The sequence below is a fragment of the Sturnus vulgaris genome, chromosome 2, assembly GCF_052056855.1.
Source record: "Sturnus vulgaris isolate bStuVul1 chromosome 2, bStuVul1.hap1, whole genome shotgun sequence".
NCBI lineage: Eukaryota > Metazoa > Chordata > Aves > Passeriformes > Sturnidae > Sturnus > Sturnus vulgaris.
Genome location: NC_142244.1, coordinates 66,707,588 through 66,726,405, shown reverse-complemented (window position 1 = coordinate 66,726,405; position 18,818 = coordinate 66,707,588). Strand labels below are relative to the sequence as shown.

Genomic DNA, 18,818 nt, shown 5'->3' with positions numbered 1-18,818 from the left:
ATATTCTCACTGGCTGATAGCTGAAAGAGAATCGCTAATGACATTGATTTATAAAACATTTTGTAGCCTGAAACTGATATTTGTTCATTTGCCCTCAGTCCTTCCAGTGAAATTGTCAGATGCTTCATTGGTAGTTCTGAAGGATGTTCTTAGCACCTCCTAGGCTTTCATGTGTTACTAGTAAGAAAAAATCTCTTATTGATTTTCCTTATCATTAAAAAGAGTTAAATATCTGCCTGTACAATATTTTTCATCAAATGAACTAATTTAGCGTATCCTTTGTATGGTCTTACAACCTTAAAACACCGAAAAAGTCAAGAGGAAGACCATGCTTCAATTATGAATGGTATTTTGCTATTCTCCAGCCCCTTGTTGATTGGTAGCCAGCAGTAGTATCTCCTAAATGGCTAAGCCTGCTGGATGTAAATATCTGTCTCCTTCAAAGCACATAAAGTTATGGAAACAATTGTGTTTCTGATGTAAAGGTTCTCTAGGATACATATGTTTCTACATATGAACTATGTAGCTGCTCTGCTGAACTTCATGGTGTAATGCTTTGACCACTGAGGTCTATCTTCCCTTACCAAAAATTTTTTTGAAGAAATTCTTCACTTTCACTTCAATCAAAGCTTGATTTTACAGGAAGGGATCCAGGAGGTCCAGAGAATGGTGCAGACTAATGAATTTTAAGAGAAAACCTCCTTCCTGTGTTGACAGGATACACGGTCTGAAGGGGAATGATATTTAACTTCTGTTTTTAGTAGCTTTTCATTCAGTGAAATGGCTTTTGGGAATATTGCTGTTATTCCAGTCCCTCTTCTTAGAGCATGTGATGAATATATCTGAACGTCATGATTACTTCAGGTGCCCAGCTTCTGATGGTGGATCTAGCCTTTCCTGTAAGTGATGTTCACAGAAAGTATCGTTTGTACAGTTTTCACCAGTACACTTAGCTGGTAGTGCCTGCACACACAGTGCATTTTGCTTCTTATGACACTATGGTGGGATTGATCTTGTCTGAGTTCTAATTCTATAACAAGTCTAATCTGTTTCAGTGGGTTTGTGATTTACCCCACCCTGAAGAAAATATGGTGCTTTAAGCTGATTGTCAAAGCTGAGCAACACAGCTTGGTGAAATGCATTCCACGTCCAGTGAAGAGTATAATTTGGAAGATCCATATTCTTCACTTTCCTAGTGAAGAATATTATTTCTCACTGAGGTCAAGAGAAGGGTTTTAAGGTTATGTATTTCTTTTAGTGAAGATATTATTTGAATAGTGCATGTAGGCACAAAAATATATGTGCACAGTTGCCTTTGGGAAAGTCTCCTTTAGATTATTACTCAAATTGAAAGGCTTCCAAATTATCAGAAAGAGCCTTACTGACTTTTTATTAAATTGTTATCTGGCCATTAGCTGTCTATTTTAGTAAGGTGGTGCAATGAAGCATCAGTTATTTTGTTTTGGTGCTGTTTTAAGTATTTCTGGTTTTCTGCAGCACTGCACATTCCTTGTACCTTGTTCTGCGAACCTTAGTACAGACCATTCACATTATAGTGTAAAAATGTTTCTTTTACCTTTCTGGTAAAAGGTATGTGTCTATAGCAGTATGAATTTTCAGTCAGTTGTCAGACTGTTTCAGTTTCACCATTGCAAAAATACAGGTCAAAATATCAGTGACATGCTAGTGTTACTGCTAAGAGAATTTGAAATTGCCTTCAGTTTGTGACAACAGTTCTCTGAAACATGGATGCTGTTGAAGCCTGCAGCGTGCAGAGCAGCAGGAGGTAGGCTGTGTACCACTTGCAAAGCCCTAGTCATCTCCCATATTTTTAACTTCTTCCAGATAAATAAGAAACAAACAAAACCAACAAAACCGCAGCAAACAAAAACAACCAACCAACCAAACTACACTCCTCCCCCCCCCCCCCCCAGCCCCCCCCCCAAATTACATCTGCATCTGCTAAGGACAGTAAACATTGCCTGTTGAAATTTAATCTCTCTACTGTACAGGAGACGGACTTTGCCATTCGAGATTTCATCAGTTTTATTGCAGAAAGCTGTTACATCTGTCAAACATTTCAGTTTGAAATGAACGCCTGATTTTTTGCCTTTGTATGCTACAAGAGTACCAGGTTGTCAATCAGCAGAAGTACAAAATGAGACAAGATAGGTGATCCACTTCTGCGATTGGCATTTTATTTTCATTTTACAACATCCTTTTTCTCCCTCAAATTTAAAAATGGCAATATTTTTCTACAGTGGGGTAACAGATGAGAAACATGGATATAGTGAAGTGTGGTCACTCCAACCCTGTTAGTCTTGGCTTCTAATGCCCATTCTTTTGAGAGCACTGGTACAGTCTGGGTGGACAATGGAGCTGTAGGTGACTATCTGTATGAATTTTGTAAATGTCCATCCTGTGCGAATGAGATGAAAATATGAATGAGACTTAAATATATTTAATTTTGATATTCTTCATTCTTGCTCTAGTATTAATGCGTTCAATAAACCTCACGCATCCCAAAGTATTCAACCAGTAGGGCAGGACCCCTTCTGGGTGGGCTGTGTAGGCTTTCAAACTGCCTCTGGCAAAGCACGGTCCAGAACCTTCAGGAAGTAATTTCAATCTTGTAACATTCTTGGGGTTTTGATCTGCTTCCCTGAATACAAATCAGAACTTTTGTTTCTTAATGTGATTTTTCAAATTCTGGACTAAGAAATGGACAAAAGCATAGGTGTTTTTTGAGAGGTTTGAGAAACTAATGCACTTCTATGTTTTTGTGATGTGTCTATTGATAACATCCCCACGGAATATCCCTGGATTTCAATATCACTCAGCTTTGCTGAATCTAGGCTTTGGCCCTCTTCTGTGCTTTAGCAGTTGATTAAGAAACATTCCAATCCGTCACAGATTACCAAGAAACTAATGGCTTGTGAAGTATTTTAGTCTTCAAGCTTCCACTATAAATGATATGAAAAACAGTGTCATTTGGCTGATGCTTAAATACAGCTCTTTCTTTTATGAGATACTGTTTCTGTCCTTTCATCTTTCTCTTTTTATTCTTTTCTTTTCCAAGCATGTGTATTTTTGTAAAACATATTCATGCACGTATTAGAAATCTGAGTTTCCCCCCTCAAAGAAATAGTATCACAGTGCAGAAGCGGCACATTTTATGTACAATCTATTGTAGTACACCCAACTCATAACCATACATTGCTTGTGTCCACACAAATACTTTTAATGAACCATGCTCTTTAAGATTCAAGGATTTGAAACATTTGGAAGCATATCCAGATAGCAGCATAATATGGGAAGCCATGCTATATGTGTTGCAGTTAAAACAAGTAGACAAAATAATTATTTAATAGGTTTTACTTGCTCACTTATTTTCTTTTTATAAGATCATTCATACTTTTCTCATATATGGCATAATGCATTCACAATTTGTAATAGATGTGCTATCTCACAGACTTATGATAGAAAATAGATTCTGAAAACAAGAACAAAAAATGTACATCAAAAAGCAGAAGAGAGGAGATTGTAGCTCAGTAACTGGATAGTGCTTCTTGAATTCAGCAATTTGAAAGGGAGATTGGGAGGAGAGATGAAAACATTCATATATCTTTACATTTCAAAATGGTTTAAAGATGACTGAACTTGTAGGAAAACTTATTCTTTAATAAGAAAGCTGGCAGTGCTGCTGTGATATACAGATTGTCAGTGATCCTTGAGTCTACTCTTCAAAGCAGTTTGCTGAGCACTTTTCAGTAGAGCAGTTTCATTCAGTGCCTGCTGAAGCTTTATAGATGGTGCAGATCACCTCCAGACAAAGTACTTCTTGTTGTCATCTGTGGTATTTATCTGTCAAAAGTATGTCACAGAAGTAATTCCTAATTCTAGAACTTTGATTCTTTGGATCAGTGGTGACCACATTAAAAAACGCTCTGCATTCACTGTCTCACACTTGGTATTATTTAACATTTTCAAGTCCTAGTGCTAAATACCAGCTTTAGTTGTATTCATCATTGTGGAAATTCATTTCAGTAAGCCTCTAGCTACTGGAAAGTGTTATATCTTACATCCTGCTGTCCTCAGTAAAGATAGTTGGGGGTCAGGAGAGCCCTCTGCACTGTGTGCTCCTGCTTGCTACTGCTCATGACATTTGGCATCTGATAGGGATGCTGTGATAGCACCTTCAATTACAAGCCATAGGCAACAAACATAACAAAGAGAATCCTTAAGATTGTTTAACATTGTGCCATTACCTCAACTTGAATAAAACCAGCATGAGAATAAATTGCCTGTGTTAGCTTAATTGTGATCTTCACCTAAGCACTACCCATGAGACCTTAGACCCAGCAGTGAGAGTATCAGGGGCTAGTGATAAACGCTAGTGGGAGTATCAGGGCTTTTTCTGAGATTACTTAAATTTATCATATTTCCGTTAGAAAACACGGACACAATTTTATTCTAGCTTTAAAGCCTTAGGCTTTTGCTACCTGTTTTGGGTTTTCATTACTTTTATGTCTATACAGTTACACAGATAGTGAAAAACCAAAAAATCCTTCATATCTCTGCATGTAACACCACTCTTCAACAATATACCACCTCATTAGTTTTTTCAGTATCAGAGATAAGTTAGCATTCTGTCATGAAATCTGAGCTGCCACCACATCTCGCTGAATCTTATAAACCATGCCATAGTAACTCCCACAAAGCGCATTAACTCTTGCAACAGAATATTCAGTCTTGTAAACACAAAGAAATAATCTGGCTCTATCTATCTGTGAAGCCAATTTGTTTGACATTTTCTCCTGTAAATTTTGCTGTTCTTAGAAATCTTTTGAAATATAAAGGGAGAAATTTCAGTTTTTTCTTTTTCTGCACAATGCAATTGACTGAGGTAGACCTAAACTCACTTACATTTGAACTGTGCTGTACACTCATTACTCTTTGAACATGATGTGCCTTTTTCTCATTTTTTTTAAGATTCTATCTTCACTGAAAAAAAAAAAAGTGTTTTATATCAAGATTGTTGTTGTGAGGTATCTGCCTAAATGTAAAATCCTTGTGGAGACAAGCAAGAGGTATTTTGTACCTTTAGTTGGTCGAGGTCAGCCTGGAACAATTCACCTGGGGTTGGTGTCTACTGGCTATGTACATGTGAATCTACAATACCTTATCACTAGCAGGATTTTATACTGCCTTACCTACTTCAGTGTGAAATCATGCTGCACTGTCTTGCAGTGAGGTGCCTTTGAGGATATGAATTATGTGTGTACTTACTCTATGTCCTTCAACACTTCCTAAGTGATGCCGAGTGAGTCTGTCCTACTGTCTGGCAAAACCATACAGTTTGGTCCTGTGGTTGAACTAAAGTTCTTGGACTTTCACGTATAATACTGATGATATTAGCAGAGGTACCCCTAAGTGTTCCTGCCAGGCTTTTATCACCATCTGGTGTAATTCCAATGCATTTTCATACATCTTCAACGTTGATGTTACTGTTCTGCAAACTATGCTCAATTGCCAATGATTGCAGCTGCATTCAATGGCTGTAACTCAGTCACCCCCTAAGGTGGAGTGATATAAATCACCAAAATCAAACATTAATTCAGCACAGGCTATTACATCGTGATGGTGGTGGGATATATGTGCCTGTATTCTATTTTTGCTAAAGTAAACCACAGTATTTTATAGGAAGCATGATCAGAATAAAACATTTCATCCATGGTCTACTCCATGTTGGCAATAAATGAGTTGACTAGGAACAAATGTCAGTTCCTTTGCAACTGACGGAAGCAGTCCTGGGCATGAGTTGCCTTCTTGGAGTTTTTTGTTCAGTAGTTTGAGTCTGCCTCCTCCTAAGAATGCACTTCTCAGTGTATGCCTTTCACCTCTTTAAAGTTTCTCCTGAAGCTGTCCATAGGTTTGGGGTTTATATCTCTTAAAACGTTCCTTTGTCTTGTCTCATCTCATTATTTTTGAGCTAATTTCAATGACTTCTTTGATATTTTTTACTTTTTAACTTTTTAGGTAATTTGCTTGCCTCATATATTGCACAGGTGTTCCACCCATCCTCTCATTTCAATATACTTTTATAGGCATTATTTTCCCCCATCAACCTACCTACAAGACCACATATTTGATACAGTCAGTAGTTAACTCAGTGTGAGACATTTTCCATTCACATGTGATACCTGCTGGCTGCTGCTTCCAATTATGCCATACGCTGGAAAGCTGAGCTGCTGAAGTATTGGAGTGAATGTTGTAATCAAACTAGTTAAGAAGTAGCAGTGTGTCTCACAAAGGGTTCTGGACAATGTCTGATTTCTGCCATAAGCAAAATACTGACAAGTCCTGCTTTGTTTAGCTACTTTTTCAGGTGGCAGAGAGCTAGACATACATTCATTATATTGTAAAATCATAACCTTCGAGATCTTGCTGAATCTGCCCTACAGCTATTTATCACATGATTACAGGGAATGAAAATAACATTTTTCCTTCTACTAGGAATATGTTGCTAACCTTGGGGCAAGATAGTGCATAATTTTATGTGTGCCTAGTCTTGCTGTTATATATAGACTGTTTTGAGATGAATCAGTGTTACCATTTCCCAGAATTTAGCACTAGTGCTTTATCAGAGCCAAGGAGATTTCATATACTTAGGCTCTTGGCTGCAGTAGTGACCAGGGATCTCAAGTCTGAGTCACATTTATATTAATGCCATTTTATAGTCATGGACAAAGGCCAAAAAGATGCTAATATAATTTACTCCCAAGTTTTTGTTTTTGTTTTTTGTTTTCTTTTTAGGTTAGGGCTGCGTGTAACTCTACTTACTCTAAGTAAAGGCTATCTGAACCCAATTCTTATTTTATATTCATTAATTTTTTATTTGTGAAATCACAACTGTTTCCCTGATGGTTTTGCTTGTAATCAAGAGTTGAATCTGCCTCCTCACATTTGTGAGATAATCCCTCTTTCTTCCTCCCACAAACAGGCTGACAGGGATGCAAAGATCTCTAACATTTTTTTCTGTCCTGTAGCACCTATCCTTCTCTTGCTGCTTCTTGAGTAGTAGCTGGGTTTAAACAAGAAGTAATTCACTTTAAATAACAAGAACTATGGAAGCTGAAGCTCAGTCACTTTTCACAATTACCAGTTTAACCTCTGAGCTGCCAAGCTGCTGCTTTTATAAGTGTAGCTCTACTATAGCTGTGTACCAAATACGTAGCTCTGACTTCTTGAGTTACTCTGTTTGCAGGGTGATATGCAGGGAAATAATCTCTGCACACTGAAATAATCTCTGATACTACATAGACACTTTCTGTCATGGCCCACTTTTGAGCTACTTATACATACAGACAACATTTTTTAGTATTGTCTAAAGATAAACATTTCTGGAAAAAAATTCCAAGCTATGTAAATTGAGTTTCAGGTTTTAGTATCTGTGATACATATTAAGAACAGCAGAAAAGCATGAAATTAACAGAAAAAGGCTGAGGCGGATACTGATGAAAACAGTTGAATATGCAAATCAGACTGCATCTACTGTTTTAAGAAATTAACTACTTCTGAGTGTAGTTGTTATAGTCTGTGCCCCTAACAGGAACTTATACAATTATAAAATAGATGCTATTTTCTAATCACAGGGGGGAAAAAATTAACACATTTCTGGTCCATGGGTCTGTATATTTTTAAGTAGTTTAACACAATGGTAAAATGCCTTGTACTTAATCCAAACCCACTGGAGCTTCAGATTATGCTGTTCCAATTTGCTGTGTGAATTTTCTTCAGGGGATTCCTAGTTGATTAAAGTGTGATAAAAACTGACATCAGGAAGGAAGAAGTTTGTTTTTATTCTCTTCCATATTGAGTTAGCTGTCCCAAAATATAGGTATAAAAGCAGCAGTCCACTTTTTCAGACATAGCAGAGGCAAACATAACAATTTTAAATTCTGCAGAACATACTTGGGCAAAGTGCCCATTTATTTTATTGAGAATTTTGCCTGATTAAGAACTGTTTCCCCCTTATCTCTGAGTTTCTTGGACAAACTGTGTTGACTCTGATCCAGTAAAGTAGAGCAAGCTCCTTAATCTGGCACATTAAATAAAAGCTCAACTGGGAGAGGAATGCAGTATTTTGTCTTTGCATTTCAATTGAGTTGAAACTTCTTTTTTTAAGCTCAGGCTGTGAGAATCATCTTCAAGCAATAAAACATCATACACAAAATGAGGTGATAGATGCTTGGAATGAATACAAGTGTATGATGGGGCACATCTTTCCTGTTAATAAAAACAAAAATAAGTAAGTGCAGCATTCAGACTTCCTTATTCAGTTCTGTCAAGCAATACTGCTTTGACTTCAGCACTCCTGCTGCTTGGAGTCGTAGACCTTTCTTTTTACACAGACAGGGTATTATCCTAATCTGCATGCTGGGAAAAAGTCCAGTTGAAAGTAGCTGAAATTCTAAAAGAAGTTTCGGTTTTGACCACATCCCAGTTTTGAATCAAGATTGCTAATGTAGGAAGGCTTGCTACTTCCAGAGTTGTGAAGAGGATCTTTCCCCTTCCTCTCTCCTCCTTGAGAACCTATTTCTCAAATTTTTTTCCTCAAATTTTGCTTCCATTTCTCTGTGAAAATTGCTCATATTTCTGCCAATATAATATTGAAGACAGTTGCACTTTTTATTTCTAACAGCAAATTATTTTTTTCCGCTTGTACTGACACTTCAAGCTCTGCCAAAAACCTGAATAGAAATCAGCAATTGTTCTGTAATTCTTTAAGCAATTAAACACACTGTGGTTCAAAATGCTGCAAAACTTCAGCAAGAAAAATCTAGCACAAATCATAAGTAACTGATGCAAGTACTAAAATACATATTTTTAAATTTAATACATATAAGTTATGAAACATAAATGCATTGTCAGTAATCCCATGAGTGATCTAATTTATCATTTTATTACATGTTCAATGAGCAGAGGCTGCATGTACACTGAATAATGCTTGCAAGCTAATTTATCTCACAGGAGTACTGACAGTACTCAGTTTAATATATAGAACTACTTGTTAAGAAGCTTACCAAAACAATATGATGGTTTAGACTAACATCATACCAGAAGGTCCATCCTTCAGTTCTCTGAATCATAAGAAGAAGAAACAGATTGTTTCAAACGGAAGAAGAGAAATAACATCATCTAACCAATCTGCACTTTGGCAGAGTCAGCATAGGATGGCTGAGATTTCTTGCTTATTCTGAGCTAATGTATTTATTTGACAGAATACTGAAGAACTGACCAGCTTAATTAAGAATATTTTTTCTTGACAAATCTTGGTAGGTTCAGATGGGTCTTTATCAGTGGGTAGCTGCATAATGCTCCTCAGGGTCAACCAGCAGGGTGAACCAGTTGACGGTATCAGCCCTCAGTTGGGAGCTGCAAAATTTAAGGCACTGCTGGAAAAAAGTAGGTACTTGCTTCTTTCACAGTTTTTATTGCTTCCCCTAAAGACTTCTGTCCATGATTCTTCTTGAACTTTGAAGTCCATGAAGTTTTTTTCTTCTGGGGCTTGGGAACTGGGGAACTGTCACTTTTTAGAAATGTATTGATTAAAGTTTTGTGACCCTTTTTTTTTTTTTTTTTTTTTTTTTTTTTTTTTTTTTTTTAACTGATGCTACAAGCTTAGCTTTTCTGCTTCTTTAAGGCACTTTGACTTTTCTTCCTACTTTCTTCCTACCTAACCAAATGTAGCAAAAGTATTCTTACTCTTCTCTCTTACTTTGACTGCAGGCCTACTTTTTTTACACCTTTGTGTTATTTCTCAGGAGAAAGTGCAAATACTCCCATGGAGTAACCATGTTCTGTTATGAAGTGAATCATGCATCTGTTGCATGTTACTGGATTGTGCTGTTTTATCAACAACCACTATTAAATATGTAGACTTAATTAGCATATTTGGGTTTGGAATTTTAAAATAGAAAGATTTCCTGTACCCCAAACCAATGCATTTAATTCTGTATCAATGATAGCTCTTTCAAACAGAACAGGCAAAAACACTTACCTGAGATATATTGTTGCATAGCTTCTGAAAAATAAAATGTGAAAAAAATTATTTATCGTAGCACACATAGAAGTATATATATAATAGTTTATATACTTTTAGGTGTTTTAGAATACAGAAGTATCAATATTGCTCTTTCAGTTAAGGGTAAACTAAGGTATAGAGAAATAAAATCTTATAGGTGACACTTATTTTCAAAGCAAATGGTAGAACATGGATTAAAAACTGTATATCCTATGCATAAGAACATATATATTTTTATCTAAAAGAATAAAATTGAATTGGATATAAAATGTTGATGTGTTAATGGAGAAAAACAGCAGTTTTAGAAATCTGGGATGCCAGTACCACATCAGCAGCTATTTGCATAGTATTGTCAGGGACAACTGTTCTGTAGACAATCCAGTGAATCAGAGCTGTTTGATTAATCAAATCAAGTCTCTGTTGTAGCAATGCAGAGAGGTTATGTCTGCTGGCAATCTGATTTGAAATCAAATGTTTATGGATTAATGAACACAAATCAATTGCGTCTAAGCCCCTTTTCAAGCAAAATCTTAGGTCTTTAGAAGTGAAGCTAAGTAGGGTATGATTAGCCTGGTCTGACAGCACAAATGAGAATTTATCCCCTCAAAATACACTCTTTACAATTAAAGAAAATCCAAGCAATTAAAAGGAGCCAAAACAAAGCAAAGAACAAAATTTGCAAGTCATGTTTGGTATTTTATTAACATATGGTAATGCAAGCAATCTGTAATCATAGCTACATTGCATTCTAATTGAACAATAAACTTAACAGAGCTATTCCATATCTGCTGAGGATCTGTCCTACAATCTATGTTTTAAAAAGCAGTCCCAGCCTCACCTCCAGATGGCCCTTGCACTTTAATGTATTAAAAAAAAAAAGAAAGAGTATTCTTTCTTAGCAGTAGTTGCTCATTAAATGATCTTTAAAAATTGTGAACAATGTGCATATTTTAAAAGGAAGTGTGTAATCCATTTGAGCATAAAAGAAAGTTCTTCTGCTTTTATAGGAATTCACTCAGAAATAATTCATGTACAATTTTGCATTCCCTTGGTCTCTCTCTTCTCCAAGAGGGCTCTGCTTTGGTTAGATACTAAATTAGTTATATCTAAATGCCACCTTTGTTTCTGTTCCCACTGAGCTTAACAGTTAATTTTCCTGGCTAGAATAAAGAAATCCTTGCTTTCATATTTTATCCCTTCCCCATGGTGCAGTAGACCAATAAGAAGCATGTAGTTCTTACCGAGTTAAACGAATAGAAGCACTTTTCTGAAGAAAATTGGCTGGCTGACACACCACAGAAAAAAAATCATCAATTAAAAATGGAAACAGCTGGAAATTAACATCTTCCTCTTGCTGAAGGTGAATATTAAACTGCTTCCGATTTGACTTTCTCTTTCTTTGTTTGAAGATGATCATTATTATTGTACAACTACGATTTCAATTCCAAAGGTAACAGTGATAGGCTTACCTGCTTGGACTTGTTTTTGGAAAACTTGGCTATGTGTAACACTTGATCTAAAAGTAGCTGTACTGGCTTTGTGCACAATATAACCAAATCCTAAGTTCATGAAGGATAAAATTTTTATCGGAAAAGTGTAGGGTTAGCAAAAGGTTTGCATTAAAATCTCTGGGAATTTTGCATTTTATAAAGTGCTTTTGTGAAGCCTGCACTTCTGCTTCATAGTGAATTCATAAGGATCACAGAATTAAATCCTAAGGGTGTTATCTGCTTTTTCATTTGAAAGGTGATTTAATCTGGAGGTTAGACTATTTTAAATGGAAACCTTAGTGATGACAGTCATTAATCTGAAAATAACCCAACCCAAAACCAAAACAAATATGGCAGGACATCACCCACAGTCTTAAGACTTTAAGAGGTAAATGCTGTTTTGTGCAAGGAGAAACTCTATGAGCTGGCCTCTGATGAAGTTTCATACTGTGTCAACATCTCAAAGTCATGATTCTTTTAGTCTGTAATACTGAATAATACCTTTTAGCTGCTTACTTTAGTGCTAATTATTTAATTAATTTTGGTCAGTTAGTTCTATTAATTTGGATTGATTGGCTGGTATAGGTTTTCTAGTTATTTTGGTTGCATTAGTTTAGCTGGACCTAAATAATTCAAGCAAGAAGAATATGAAATCAGTTGTCATGTTGCCTTGTGTCTGTATACGTACATGTATAGATATGAGAACAGATATATACATGTGCTTGTATGTACAGGATTGCATATACCTATTGAAATTCTGAGGATTCTACTTCAGAGAGAAGACATGATGGTGGCCAAAGGTACATTATTCATGTGGTCTAAAGGACATGCGCTGGTATGTATTCAATAGCTAAAGAGTCCATCAGAAGGAAATTCAAAGTAATTTTTAACAGTTTTTATGAAGGCCAACATCACTTCTGTTGTGAATAACCCAAAAGTACTTCACATTGTCCAGCTGAGAAGTTAACCAAATCCCCATACAGTACTGGACAATCTCTGTTTATGAAAGCAGCTGAAGATCTAATTTAATGACATTTGAAGATTTATTTTACAGATTAAAAACACGTGCCAAATATTACAATGAACCATCTGAAAATCCAGTGCAATTTTAGTCCAAATCAATGTGAAGCTTCTCCCACAGAGACCTATGGCGTATATACATCAAAGGTGAATATATTCGGTAGGAATGCCTTTAAACAAAAGCATGATAGAAGGCAGACGAGATGAACAATTTGTAACTCCCAGGTTCCTCCTTAGCAAGCAGTTCCCTGGCTGAATCCCTGTTGTTTACAGTCGAAATGAGAACAAAAACACATAGACATCACTAAGGCATCAGCAATGTGATTGGAGAGAGTTTCTAACTGGAGGAGATCATGAGGCACCTCCACAGGGGTACTTCTGATTCCATTTGGGTTAGATACATTTTAACAATTTGTTTCTGGATGTGAAAGTCTTCAGCATTGCAACTCCCTGAACCTGTGGGATCTGGGCAGATATTTGCAAGATTTCAGTTGGGGAAACACCATGCTGATACTGAGTGAGCTGTCAGATGCAATTTCCATGTACAGGGGTGTAGAAATGTTGCATTGTGCTAGAAGATAAAATCCTTGCCACCAGTTTGGCTTGTACAGTTGGTTGTGGCATGGTTGGGTTCTGCCTGTGCTGTGAGTAGGCCTGTCCTGAGCATCTCTGTGGGCAAAGTCCATGTATCAATGTCCTTTGGGCTAATGCAGGCAGCAGTGCAGACTGGTATGACAGGTTTTACCATCCTTGGTATCTGCTACTACTAGTACGACCTTTAAAGAGTTGCAAGGGTCAGAATTAGACACCTAAACCTTCTGTTTCACTTAAATTTCTCTGTCAGATATTGAATGTGTGTCATTGCTCAGCATGCATTAATATTTCTTAAACAAAATCTGTTGAGATTTTTAAGTGTTTCACCATTAAGAAAGTCCTGCTGTTTTCAGCAGTGTTACAAGGAGACAACGCTAGTATCACTGTAAATGACTTCTGATTGTATTATAAATGTTGAAATTCAACAACAAAGTCTCAATTATTTTTAAAACTATCCGTTTTGTCTTTTCTTTCAGTGTGTTGTTTGGGTTAGGCTTTAGTAGTCTCTTCAAGCTTAAATATGATCCTTCTGCACAAAACTTCACACACCTTATGCTCTGTGTACATCAAAACAAACAAAACTAGCTCAGTGGTCTGGAGGCAGGATACACTGTACCCATGGGTGAGTAAGAGTGATTTATGCAATAGTATGCTGAGATACATAAGTGATGGGTGGTAAGCATGTAGATCATGTAATCACACTCATGGCTACTGCCACGGTAGAAAGGATAAGATCTTGCTAAATTTCTGAAGGATGAGATAGTAGTGCAAAAAAAAGTCAGATCTGAGAAATTAAATGCTACGACAATAAATATTTCAGTTACCTAAGAAGAGCTTTATGTTAAATTTTCCTCTATTTTGTGGTTGATTGTGAAGCTTTGGCTGTTTGTTTTTGATTTTGTTTGTTTTTAAAATTTATTTGATTATTTATTTCCTCTTTTTCAGAATTAAAATATCTAAATATTTAGTCAATTTTTTCTTAGTTAAAGATTGTGGTTGTATATGTCACTAAAGACCTTAATGCAACTAATGAGCAAACAAGCTTTTGTTTGTTTAGGCTTCACTAGGTAATCAATCGCAAATCCTGACTGGGAGCTCATAGCTATTACTTTTTCATGTCAGTAAAATTAAACCAAGGTTTACAGCTTTAAATTAATCAAGCTGATGAAAGGCTAGGGTTTTTGATTTTTTTTCCCTAAAAAGTAGATAATTTTGACTTCTGTCTATATGGGAAAAATAAGATAGACATATACATGATCAGAAATAGAAATCTTTCAGCTGTGTGCATGTGCATATGAGAGAGAAAGAATATCCCGACCGATAAGATTACTTTGCAGTGTAAAAATGTTGAATTAAAAAGAAAAACACTGGTTTTTATGGGGAGTCTTGTATTTTACAAGGGCAACCCTGGAAAGGAATGCTCCCAGTAATCTCTCTTTAACTGACTCAAGTGGAAGAAAGCCAAGTTGTTCAGTTGCACAATGGGTTGCAACCATGTGGAGAGTTCCTGGTTGGGAGTTGAAAACTGAAGACCTGACATGCATAAGTGAATGAAGCTACCCTACGTGATGTGTTAAAAATACAGCCTTTGTCTGGGTGCTGAAGAGGTGACATTGTGAGACACAAAATTAATTTAAAATTGACATTTTGGATATCAGTGATGATTTGTCCTGACATTATGGCTACTGTTTGTGTTTGTGACAAGCAGGCTTGATCCAAGGGGGCACTGTGAGAGCCAAATTTAATAGACGACCACTGTAATTTTCTGCCTTGCAGACAGCAGAGACTTTCTAATGTTTCTCCACCACAACAATCAGGGATTACTAAATAACAAGTCCACAGGACTGGGGGAGGATTGAAAGGATTAATGGAGTATGACAAAATTGCACCTGAGGGGGAAAATCTGTAGCAGTTTTTGTATCCTGATGTGGTACATCGGGCAAATTGGCAATTGCTACTGATCTTTACACATGCATGTCTTCATGTAAAGTGGGTGAAAGTCAAGCAGATGCAACTATGAGGCTAAGGCTGTCATAAACATTCATGTCATCAACTGCATAAATCACTTAATGCTATCATTTTAAGTATTTTGATGATCAACTGTATTAAGCATCAGTGAATTGTAGGCACTGTACTAAATCATTTTTTTACTCCACTATAACCTCTTATCCAGCTAAACTAAATCCTGAAAAAGATTAAAAATGTAGGGTTAGTCCAACCCTTCTCCTCAAAAATAATTAAGGAATACAGTTCCTGTTTAGGAAGACTGTTTTCAGCTTTAGAACTTTTTTAAAAAAACCCAAAACACATAAAAAATGTTTTGCAGTCTGCATACATACGCTGACCTGATTTTAACTAACTCCCACTCTCCCTCTGATAAATGCCATTTCAAAACAATAGCAATCTTAGCTCTGAGTTCTTATGGGATATTATTGTTTTTTAATAAAATGTTTAGCACCATGAAACATGAGCAGTTTGAAACACAGAAGTTTGTTAAAAGATACTTGATTTTTTTCACATTAGTTTAAACCAAAAATCCCACCACTAGTGGCAGTGGGTTTTACAGGAAATAGAAACAAGGAGAAGCAAGAAGAGAATTATTCATCTTTATTTTTAAAACTGTATTTTCTTTGAAAATGAACTTAATATACAGTAAACATTGTTTATTACCTCTCTAAGAAAAAGATAAATTTGGGAGCATTTTTTTGGCTTCATGGAAATTTTAGCTTGATGTTGTGTTCATAGTAGCTGACTTAACCTTTAGATCATGATACTTTTCTTTTCCTCCCTGTCTGGAGGGTTTCCTGTTAGGGAAAATAACAACTGATGCAAATGGTTAAACTTTATGTAGGTTTACACAAGAAACAGTAAATTAAAGACGAGAAATCACATACACAGTTGCAATCTGAGGTCATCTCTCATTGATTGTGAATTGTTTAAGGAAATGTTTCTTCAGCAGCATTGACTGAAGGTCATGTTGTTATTTAGACTTTTGACTAGTGGAACAGCAAACGATTCATTAATTCCATTAGCCATCCTTTCTGCACACTGGGAAAAGCTAATGTAATTGTCAACTATTCCTACTGTATACTTAAGCTGTCAAGGATCCTGGAAGGCTTCAGTTATTCTCTTTGAAGATATCAAAGGAAGGGGTGGGCTATTTTGTGTCTTTAAAACAGAAATAGAGAAAAAATGTGCCACATAATGTAAGCTAAAAGATTTCTTTTTAACCTGAAGTGATACTCAAATACAGTAATTCTGGGCAGGTTTCTGACTGGTAAAGCTTCTGGTTTTTGGTTTTGGGTTTTTTGTTTGTTTGTTTTTAAAATAAGAAGTCTTAAATACAGGCTCTCAGCACACCATTAAACCTGTCTTATCTTCAGAAGCCACGCCAGGGATTTCTTTTTTCTGTTCCCTTCAGGTTCCCAAAACAGTTTGATCTCACCTGTGTGCTGCTGTGTGTGGTAGACAGGCGAGTGTAGCATGACTGTAGTCGATGGGCTTGCTGTGCTCTTCTTGCATGGATATTAGGCAAAATCGTGGTGCATATTTTTCTGTTGCTTGTCACCATGAAGTTTCTGGTGGCTTAGTGGAGAGAAAAGGTGAAAAACATCACGTGGATCTGCAAAATTATTGGTATTTCTTCCTGCTGTTAACAGTGATAGCAGCTGAAAGCCTAGTCTACTACATTTAGCAGGAAAAAGCAAAGAAGGGTTCCAGGGTGAGTAGCCCAAAGTGGTTTGCATCTGAAATGCAATGTCTGTCCTCCAAGTGATCACTGCTATAGGTAGTGTTTTGCAGACAGAGAGTACTTTCTTCTCAGTAGAAGAGACAGCTATGCTGAAAAAGCAGTGAAGCTCTTTGGTAGAAGATACTTAATTTTTACTTTGGTTAAAAGAGAAAGTAGGTAAGCAAAGCCATGTACCGTGGATTTTTGCAAATCCGTGCAAGATGAGTTTTATGTACCCTGAAAAGGAAAAACGTGCTCTCTTCTGCAAATCTTAATGTCCCAGACATCCTTGGTGGTGGTTAAAAATCCACCATTGGTCATTACACATTTCAGCATATTCCTTTTATTCAGCAATAATGAATGCAAAGCTGTCTTGTCCTTTGCAAATACTTTGAGCTGTTCAGATAACACATTGCAGAGTGGTTGAATACAAATCACATAACCCTACTGTGTTCTGTTTGAAAGGAAAGTGCAACTTTTCGTTCATTATTGGCTAACTAATTTTCTGGTATGCTTTTCACACAGTTTTAAGTGACAGTCCCACACCCCCAGTACATAATTTCTTTAGTTGCAGTGCTGAAAACTTGACTTTCTCTTTAAAGATTTAATTTTATGTCCTGATTGCAAAATAATTAGTAGTTTACTGCTTCTCTTTTTTCCTGAAAAAGGAAACATTTTTCATATTTCTCCAGACATAACATTGTCACTGTGTGATGATTTTTCTCTAAAACATGGAAAACTGTAGAAAAGGAGATCCATCTGTTGGGAAAGTTTTGCTCTGTGTGTGATATAATGTAATGAGTAATCATAAATGTAAAACAGTTGATGTGACAATTTCCTATATAATGATTATGCAGTAGTTAGTAGCCACAGTATACTATATTACTCCTGTTATGTATTTTGGAGGTGGACGCTATGGATTCATAATGCGGTTCAACTTGTATAAGTAGTATCAGTCCGTCAGAGGGATATTCTTTCCCCAGGTTGAGAATTACAAATTTACAGTGTTGATTTTTTTGAATCTTATGAGCCACTACAGAGTGGAAAATATTTAAGGATAGCAGTGTATGTGATTCTGTATGTTATTGAGTGTTAAAATAAGCAATCAGTTGATTGTTAAATAAACTTATATATATATATACAATGCATTATATTTATGCGAGGAATAGTTGCAAAAACCAGGTGAAATGTTTCACTTTTATTGTAGTAATAGGCACCATGCTATGTATTTATCTATGCATAGTTTAGGAGAGAAGAAGATGCTGTCAATGATTCTGTAATATTTTCTTCATTGTAGTGGCTATGGAGTTGAATAAGAATTCACTGATATGTATAGTAATGAATCTTTAAAACTATAATTTCTAATCAGTATTGGACAGTGCAAACAAACAGGTGTCCTTTAAAAATGGACTTTTGTACACTTTGAGTAAAGAATTACCTAAAAAAGTATAAAGTAGTTGTACATTCAAAATGTATTAAATTCCATTTTTCCTTTGCTATATTTTGTAAAATGTTTTTATTGTAAACAGTATGCCTCTCACACATGTCAAATCAAAGCTCTTTATTTTAGAAATATATACTTAATGTAATTGGAAGCTTATTGCACTCTCATGCAATGTATATATTGTGACTTCAAAAAGTCTGTACTGAACTTTGCTCAAACTACTAGTATGTGGATTTCTTTAAATTTATTTTTAATTAATGATATGAAGGATAAGATCCTTCTAAATGTACTTTAAAACTCACAATAAAGTTTCAGAAGTTCTTTTGTACAATGTTGAGGCTTTGTGTTGAATTTTCTTGCTCAAATCCTTTCAAACTGGTATCTTGATTAAGTTCCACATTCCTCAAATATGTGTAAATGTGTGTTTAACATCATCATGAATTTAATCAGGTG

General features: G+C 36.0%; 1 protein-coding gene across 10 annotated transcripts in view; it reads left to right on the top strand.

Annotated features, from left to right (window-relative positions):
• PCDH9 (protocadherin 9) overlaps nucleotides 1-18,818 on the top strand; it is a 673,118-nt gene that overhangs the window by 12,612 nt on the left and 641,688 nt on the right. Inside the window, exon 4 of one of the 10 annotated variants that reach the window (XM_088159739.1) lies at nucleotides 12,312-18,696. The exons of the other annotated variants lie outside the window; for them this stretch is intronic. Within the exon in view, the coding sequence (XP_088015865.1) occupies nucleotides 12,312-12,338 (27 nt within the window). The 3' untranslated portion in view covers nucleotides 12,339-18,696. Of the gene's footprint in view, nucleotides 1-12,311; nucleotides 18,697-18,818 lie in introns of those variants that run through there. 10 annotated transcript variants of the gene reach the window in all.